Source organism: Nestor notabilis, unplaced genomic scaffold, assembly GCF_000696875.1.
Source record: "Nestor notabilis isolate BGI_N333 unplaced genomic scaffold, ASM69687v1 scaffold21602, whole genome shotgun sequence".
Classification (NCBI taxonomy): Eukaryota; Metazoa; Chordata; class Aves; order Psittaciformes; family Psittacidae; genus Nestor; species Nestor notabilis.
Window position 1 is genome coordinate 2,912 of NW_009919988.1, and position 9,334 is coordinate 12,245.

The window sequence follows — 9,334 nt, forward strand, 5'->3', positions numbered from 1 at the left end:
ATTTACTGTTTTTATAAAATAAATATGTAACTATACAAAACCTTATATATCAGAATAAATCTAAAGATTTATTATCTCGGCATTTTTATATGCTTTCAAGGAAGTTATTGATGTTTTAATTAATATAGAAGAGGTAAACCTGTTTATATATATACACACTGAAACCAAACGGAATGTTACTGAACTTAACAGTGGCAATTTGACAAAGAAGAGACAGGAATGAAGAGCAATGGTGGTTCAGGTTTCTCTTTTCAGCTTTCTGACCACATGGTTTATGCCTCATCTGAGCTCATCAACAGTAAAATTAAAGTTTTGATATTAATTCATGTCTTCGCTCCATCTAGCAAGTTATAATTAATACAAATTGCAAGGCTGGCTGCATGCTATTGAGAGAAGGGTGTAAGAATCAGAACTGGCCAGCAATTCATCTCGTACCCAACACTGCAGGCATCAAGATGTTAATAGGCTTGATCATTTATAACCTGTGATAAATGTGAGCTAATTACATAAGGGTGCTAAATTTCATACTCCATTAGTCGCCCCTTATGCTATCCAGCCCCAAAAGATTCAAAATTTAATCCAAGTCACTTGGTACTAAGGCACTGGATAAAATGGTAATTCTAATTACCAGCTCAAGAAACTTGGGAATGACAGCTTATGATTTAGAAGGGCTCTGTACGTCAGGAGTTCTCCCCCTCCTGTTTTCAGAATTAAAGAAAGATCTGCACTGCAGCAAATGAAATAAAAGTTTGGGAAACTTCCAAGGCTTTGATACATATTAAAATTGCAATACTTAAAAATGCATCTGTTGTATTTTCTATAAATAAGTGGGTTTGCAAATGGTGAGGATTTGGCATCTTTCCACCCTCACTCCTTACAATACATGTTTTCTCAAAAAATAAATAACTGTTCCCTAATGTGAAGCAGAGCGAGCAGGAGGAGACTGTTGAGCAGCTTTCTGATTTTACACTTGTTGCAGTGTAGATACCCAGCACTCATCGTTTACTTTGGAGGCAACGAGGTGAAGATTAGAGCCATCACACCAAGGAGCAGGATCAGTTAATCGCAGGATCTTAAGCCAGGACTGCCTCAGCAGAACTGGGGAAAGGGATGAGAAGGCACAAAGCATGTACAGAGCTTGTGCCCCAGTCTCCCATTGAGCCCTTCCAAAGGTTTTTGTGAAGTATTGATGCCACCAAGTGTCACAACAGAGTATTGCCGCTCACCTACCAGTCAGGTGCACCTCATTTAAACTAGGTAATAGCACCAGTACTTACCAACTGGTTTTGCAGTGCCCTTGCAATAAGACGGCTATAGACAAGGCCATAAACAACATAGAGTATGATTACAAAAAAGAGAATTCAGAAATTAGTTTCCAGAACCTTAGAACAACTCTCTTTCTGTCTGAGAACTCCTGGCTTCATTGCTGCGTGGCTGATTGATAGCAAGGGGAAGGGTGAGAGGAGCTGAAAGAGAGAAGGATTAGAAAATGGTGGTAGGGTTTGGGGCTTTTCGAGATGCTTCTAACTTATCATCTGTTCTGTGACCTAAAGGTTTGTTAGTTAAGACTTAAATGTTCACAATTCCCTTCCTAAAGATGCCAAGAAGGTCAGAATGCCACAAGTGTATGACGTGGTAAGACAAGGTATTGCAAGAGATGAGCTGTGTCTAACAGGCGTACTACGAGAAGTAAGGAGTAAAGGCATGCGATATCTATTAGCTGTGTACCACTTTGGAGACTGAAAAATCCTGTTTAGAAAGCTTTGTAACAATGCCTACAATTTCAGCATCAAAATACTGCTCCTCATTGAGCTGATTTAGAGGCAAGTAAAAGTCACCTTTTAAACCATTATTTATTTTTTCCTGACAGTTGCATTAAAGATATTCAGTGAAATGTAGGAGAGAGAAAGAACATTGAAACAAACCAGTAAATTTGTATTTTTTTGAAGGGAGGGAGTAAAAAGATGGAGTTATCTCAGTGTTCACAAGTTCACATTTAAGCTATCCCATACTGATTCTACAACATACACAAAGAGCTTTACAAATACCTGGTGCAAATTTTGTCGTCCCACAAAATCTGACGGTGCCTGTTCTCTGTCCTACCACCAGTACTCTGTCTCCGACCTGAATTTCTCCTTCACCAAAAGCATTTTTCCTCGTAGCTGGAGAACTATAGAATCCTTGTTATCAAAAGAACAAGATCTGAAATTAGTGACCTTATATCTTTAACATTTAAGAGAGTCGTCAATAGTGAGCCAACTGGTTGGTAAACAGAGTACCCATCTTTAACATAGTGTGCCTTCAACACATGGCAACACACCACAGATTTGGCTTAGACAAAAGGACTGCTTTGCTTCAGCATGGCAACTGTGGACTGCAGCCTTTTCTCTGCAGTTGAAAGGTACAGTGACCAACTATGAGACCACTTTTCCTCTTGACGATGTACTTAGAAAGATGTTTAGAAGTTAAGTTGATGGTTTAACTACTTCCCAAGTGTCTGTCTTGAACCATGTCAGATTCTGAACCAGCACATGTAGTTGTACACAAGCACTCAACACAGCAGTAAACCCCCACCTGTGAAAACACACCTCAGTAGCTACAGACCATACCAGCACTGATTTTAGATGAGGCAGAAGACACTCGGGTCACTGCCTTCCTATTGCTGCCAGTTGAGTTCCGCTTCTTGGAGTAATTCCGTTTGCCTTCCAAGGAGGTAGTAGAAGATGAAGAGCTGGTGTACCCAGGAAAACCTGGATGACATAAATCCATAAGAGTCCATCAGAGGCCAGAGTGAGAAAAGGACAGATTAAACGGAAGGGAAAGCTTCTGTAAGAAGGAAGCTAACTGTTCTCCATAGCGGGCAGAATACAAACAGCCAAAATTAGAAGTTGTTAAGCAGCACTTCCACAAACTCCTGTCAGGAATGACAGAGGTGTGTCTGCCCTTGCCTTGGGACTAAGGTGACGGGTGAGTGTTGGAAGAGGTCTCCCAAAAGCCCGTTCATTATTACTCCATCAAGGGTCTTCTAAACAATTCCAAGTATATTTTAATTAAATTATGGGAGCCTTAGTAAAGAGATCATTCCACCACACTTTCAGCATCCAGCCTGTGAAAGATTTGATGAGAATTGGAAGGAAGGTGATATTACATGAGTGAATTATTGCCTGTATTAAAGCCTACTAGATTCCATTACACGCTGTATTAATATTAAAATCTGTACTATAAAGTGAGAATGGATGATAAATCAATTTTATCTCCATTCACAAACCCTGATGTCTAAACTGTCCGGTAAGTTCAGCCTTCCTCCCATGATTCTATGATTCCTTTTCAAAGCTTTCCCAGTTCTGCCCTTTCCTACCCCTTCTGCCCGAAACGAGGCAGGGCACAGCAAGACACGTCTGTTTCTCAGTGTGAAAAATTAAGATAATATTGTTCATTTGTGTTGCCACTAAGTGCGCTCCATGAACAAAACCTGCTGGAAACCTCTGTCCACACAAGCACTGACGAAGTATCATACAGGACAGCACGTTAAGTACCTTACACCAGCCTCCTTCCCACGTCAGTTCACTGATGAAGGACATAAAAAGGTACTTTTCTTCAAAGAAGGTATATTCAGAGTCACACTTCAAATTATTTCAAAGAAATACTGCTTTTACCAACACAATAAACCACCTCAAAGGAGACACAAATTTTACAGTTTGTTAAAGAAAAAAGTGAGGTCCCTTTATGTTTAAAGTTCAGCAAACAAAATACTGATGCAGTAGAAGTCACTATGCAATGCTGAAAGTAGATAATTACAGGGAATGATTCATATGTAAAAGGAACTTTTTAAAAAGCTAGTTTCGAGTTGCATATTTGAAGCTTGTTATTCGAGTCTTCTGTGACATGATGCCAAGACTCAAGTGCTGTTAGATGGTAACACTTGATTATACCAGCTTCAATATACTGATACAGGAGAGAATAAAAATGCCAATAGAACATGTGCACAGTTCTTCATTAAAATCTAAGCAGTGACGATGCAGAGCAAAAGGTCTCTCCCAGAAACCTAAGAAGGTAATTCTGGAGCTCCTCTCTAAGATCATTTACTAATAGACAGCTTCCAGCTTTAAGGGCTTGTCTATATTCTTGTCCATGCATTTGGACAAAAAGCTGTTGCCAAACCAACCCAGAATGCCAGAAGTCAGCCATACAAATTACTCTTGCTCCTACTAATTAAATGTATACGGCCTGCTTGGGACTTGAATAGAGACAGGTAAGGCACTTCCTATGCTGTTGATACAGGACTCCTATAGAGGTAAGGCAGCAGTAATACCTCTTCTGCCCTAAAGCAAAAATTTTCCTCAAGATGTTAAAAAAACTAAAAGAATATTTAGTTACCATCTTTTGCAGGTACAGGTTTTCCCTTGTGAGGAGTCATAAAGTTGGTTTCCAAAGCACCGTCTTTTTTTGCTGTGTTCAGGCCTACAGAAAGAGCACACACAATTCAATATATGCATCCAACAAAGAACAATTTTTTCAGGAAAGTCACGTTTAAAAACAGTTTGACACATTTGCAGATTAGATGCAGGGATAAAACGAATACAACTGTACAGTTCCTTAGACTGTTGATAAGTGGGTAAAAAAGGCTGCAGAATTGTTTTGATGGATAAGCACAGATGTTAAACCCCTCAACACATTACAGCAGTCCAAACTATCTTGCCAAACAATAACCGAACTGTCTGCAAAATATTAATGTTTCTATTGAAGGAGTTTTATTTAAATCTGTCAAACATTTACATCTATTATATACACAACATTCACTTTTAAGGCACCTAACGCCTACTATTCACTAGGATTAATTTCACCATTTCTGCATTAAAGATTACCCATAAAGCTTTTGAGAGAGTGATTTGAGACCACATCTTCATTCAGTCTACAAGTAATGAAGTAAGCCAGTAAGATTTTTAAGAGCCTGAGGAGCAGCAGTGTTGTGGAATGTGTATGAACTAGCACAGCCACAGAAGTTACAACAGTGAACAGCCCTTCTGCATTTCTGACAGTTTCCTACCCTCATTCAATGAAGAACAAGTTATCTGTGATTTATCCCCTCCCTGTCATAAAAGGAATAAAAGTAATAAATCACGTTATCTTTACTTCATCTCTCAGCTTAATTCAGTTACAGGGACTGAACTAGCTTGCAGCTGTACTGTATTTTCTGAAATGTTATGATTTAACCATTAAGGCATCAGCTCTGTTTGTGACCGAGAACACATTTCTCAATTTCATTACAGTAATCCTTCCCCTAAAAACTTGAAAAAGACCTGTTATCATCAACCTAATGGATTATTCAAATCCACTAGGAACAAACCAAATCTGAAAATCTCTACACTGTATGACAGTTACACTTTGCAGCTAGAAGCCACATCTACAAAAAGCATATTCCTTTTTCTTGGATCATTACAAACCAGTCGTATTGCAGAGGTGAAGTTGAAAAGAAAGAAATGTAATCTGTCACATAAACACTGCAAAACACAGTTCTGCTTCTGCAGCTTTATCCTCCCACTCCAGCCCATGAATCAGCCAGGCACATTAATTCTAAAGGACCTTTCAATTCAAGAACACCAGCCTCCAGATTACTGTTAGTGGATGTAAACTCCGCTGGGCAGATGATACAGAACTCCCTCTGATTCTTACCTGAAGCAAAGTGTCAAATCTTTTAAATTTACAAAGATATAAATGCACCTTTGTGGTGCAGAAGAAGGTGGTTTATCACTAAAGTGGAACACACGGTCTGTGACAAAGGAAACAGTACTTTTTATTATAGTGTAATGGGTTACAAACAGTTCACAACTCAATCAAACACTGAAGAATACTTAACAGAAAAAGTCAGCTTAGATCTGCTCTGAGCAATTCTCCTAACAAACCGATTATTCCCAGAAGCTTTTTATGCAAGATGTCCATTTATAAATAGCTTAGATCTTGTGCTTGTTGTAAATACACAGAATTAAAGCTTACTTCCCCTTCAGTCTATGTAGAGCAGTGTTATGTAAGTCATCCAAAATGCTGCCAAAATGCCTGTCTTCCACCAGCCCTGCACACCATTTCTATCACCTGTGTATTACTGGTGAAGTGTGTGGTGTTTTAGGGGGCTTGAGTAAATTTGATAAGAGTGTATCCATACCTTCCACCCCTCAAGCTGTGCTGCCTTAGTATGAGTCACCTGCAGAGGGTCCAAAAGGCAAAAGAAATGCTAATATATTTAATGGTATCATTATGTAGCCAGGCAGACATGGAGCAGATTATGCATGGTGGGCACTGTACACAGCCAGGAAGTCTGGACTGCAAACACCTCGGAGCACAAACAGCCAGAAAAGATGCCTTATTCTTACTTCACAGGGACGGAACTTACACAGAAGATCAAGTAATTTGAGTAAGTTACTAAGAAACTGAAGCAGAGCCAAAGATTGAGCCTCTAACTCCGATCAGAAGACTGAGGCCATATTACAAGGGCATCCTTTCCCTTCTAATTCTCCTCTGATTTTACTCAGATAATATAATTAGCAGATAGAACACAGTAAGATAAGTAGTTCCTTGACCATTTTGCCAGGAAATAAATTAAATTTCTTCGATTTCTACTCATGAAGGTGTATATAGATTAGTGTCTAGATTTTCACTGATTTCACTGAAATGTTTCAAGTTACCCAGGGAAGATCTTTGTAAAATGGAATCACATAGAAATTTAACTGATCCCACAGGCAATCAGAAATTACTTTGATGGCTCAAGAACAAATGTGGTGAACTTTTTGTTTAAAGTTTGTTTAAAGTTATAGCAAAGACTATAACCTGTCACAATACATCTGATCGCTATAATCACTAAACAGCTACACGCAACATCCTTCCAGTACCAGTTTACAGGCTAGTGAACTTCTGATAATGAGAGCACATAGTTAATAAACATCTCCTTTTCATCCCGAGTGATGAACTAAATCCAAACAAGTATTTTAATACCAAGACTTACAGGATTAGTGCTAATTCTTGAGGATTAGTATCCCTCTATCCTGTCTTACTTACAAGAAAATACTCACCAGAATTCACTTTGGAAGTTATGTGCGTCACATCTATTTTCTTGGATTTGACCAAAGGTGAAGACCGCACGGAAGAACTTCGTACAGAGCTTTTTTTGTGATCAGAAGCCTTGCTGATTTTAGAAAGAGGTGCAAAGATACCTGCAGAGAAAATTGTATGTGCCAAAATAGAACCGGGGTAATACTAATGTAAGTAAAACTCTCTGGCTACTCACTCTTACATCAATTAATGTAGGGGGGTTTTCAGCCATGATCACAGCTTGCTATGCTGCCAAAGCACTTGCAGGGTAGGAAGGACCAGCTCAAATGGACAGTGAAACCCAAAGGCTTATTCAAGCAACTTGAACAGAGTAATTCCGGAAGTCAGTAAAACTATCAATTAGTATCTCCTTTTTGTCCTAATGGTGACATTCAGTCCCCACTGTTACAAAACACAAGCCTTTGTACATCATGAATGTCCATGAAACGGCAATTAAAATACCTCAAGCTGAATGTTAGAAAACAACTACAAGCGTATCTCTTAAAAAGGAAGGCAAAGTAGGTGAAGAAACATGGCCATTATTGCTGCAACACAAAGAGTTTCAACAATGTAGGTGGAAAACCAGGACTTATCATGTCACAGTTTCGAGGAAATAACCAGAACTAACTAGAAATGTTGGTTGTGTCAGTGGTTTTGCAAATAGTTGCAGACAACCCCTACGAACAGTTAAAAGAATCAATCAAAGCACTACAATGAAAAGCAACAGAATTTGTTGTCTCATTTTTTTCTCCCAGTAAGTCCATCTTCTCCAAAACTGTTCTTAAAATTCAGGTTTTTAAAAAAATTAGGGAAAATTTAAAGGTTTTACCATGTTTCGGTGCACACTTGAAGTACTGGACTTTCCCAACACTTCCATTGTTCTTTCCTTCTGGTTCATCCAGCTCTATTCCAGCCCACTGGCCACTGGCAAATTCCGTTGTGCCACAAAATCTTAATGTACCAACCTAACACAAAAAGCATCAACACAGAATGACTTTGTTACACAAGTACGGTTCATGAGAATACAGTACAGATTATGAAGGAGAAAGCAAAGTCATCTCCAAGCTTTTGATCAGAACAAAGAAATACAGACGTCATGATTCTACCGTGATTATTTCCATGCCTATTTCCATGCCAGCCAACGCATCTTCCAAAACATCTTAATCCTCCTGTGTATATTTTGCATTCAACAAAACCAGTGTTTATTGACAGATCACAAAACAGGCAAGAACAAGACAGGAAGAACCACAACTCCAAGTCAGCAAAGTACAGGAGTATATGCCTAATGAGAAGTTTCACTTCCAGTGTCTTCCACAACAATAATTCCAGTCTAATGGCTAAATACCTTGCTGAACTGCAGATTCCATGGCAATACTAGGGTAAAAGATCTATAAATATATCTGTGCATATATAAATAAATACATGTAAGTATGTAAATATGTATGTATGCTGCAAAGGTTCAAGGGTAAACTTTAGAGCAAATTTTTTTCTTTGGAAAAGATTCCTTCCTTATGATTAAACAACATTCAAAAGCCAGCAAATGTTTTATACACATTATTGTTGTTTCAGTATATTCTGTAGTACCTACTCTGAACAGGTATACAAAGAATATCAAGACAGACCAGTCTTGTTGGTGGACCTCAGCCTCCACAAATATGCATTATAAGGTCACACACTTCAACTAAACAAGGAAGGAATAACCAACAGAGATGCATTTAACATTGATTTAAATTCATTTTTATATTTGATTTTTAAATTAGTTTTAGTAAGAAAAACCTTTGATCTTTCAATTGCTCGGTTTTCATTATCACATGTGACCTTAATACCATTAGTTCATTTTCTACTTCACTTTTCTACTAGACTTCACTGTCTAAACCAGCACTCAGAGAGTGAACAGACACACGACTGTAAAACCTGCCAGCTACTCTTTCTTAATGTTCTGTAAAGAAATAAACATGATCCAGAGCATGTTCCTCCTCTATGCTGAATATTTCCTTTCAACTTGACTTACAGGCAGGTACATCACACGAATCTGGACCCAGACTTCTTAGCTACCAACCCAGAGATCAAATTCAGCCAGAGGAAGCTTGGCCAAGCAGCCACACAGACTCCTCCACTCTCCAGGCACGGGCCGAAGGGCACTTACTGAGCAGAGACGAGAGAGCAGCAGGCACTTTAAACAGGAGGTGGAAATGACAACACTGAAGCTCCAATTCTGCGCAAGCAAGGAGCAGAGGACAGCACGAATGAG

The 9,334-nt window shown here is 38.8% G+C and overlaps 1 protein-coding gene across 1 annotated transcript in view; it reads right to left on the reverse strand.

Annotated features, from left to right (window-relative positions):
* Nucleotides 1-9,334, reverse strand: part of CLIP4 (CAP-GLY domain containing linker protein family, member 4) — a 24,917-nt gene that overhangs the window by 2,775 nt on the left and 12,808 nt on the right. The window contains exons 7-11 of the mRNA XM_010010489.1: nucleotides 7,913-8,048; nucleotides 7,065-7,205; nucleotides 4,378-4,461; nucleotides 2,610-2,750; nucleotides 2,049-2,180 (exon numbers count right to left, since the gene is read on the reverse strand). Coding sequence (XP_010008791.1) covers nucleotides 2,049-2,180; nucleotides 2,610-2,750; nucleotides 4,378-4,461; nucleotides 7,065-7,205; nucleotides 7,913-8,048 — 634 coding nt within the window. The remainder of the gene's footprint in view (nucleotides 1-2,048; nucleotides 2,181-2,609; nucleotides 2,751-4,377; nucleotides 4,462-7,064; nucleotides 7,206-7,912; nucleotides 8,049-9,334) is intronic.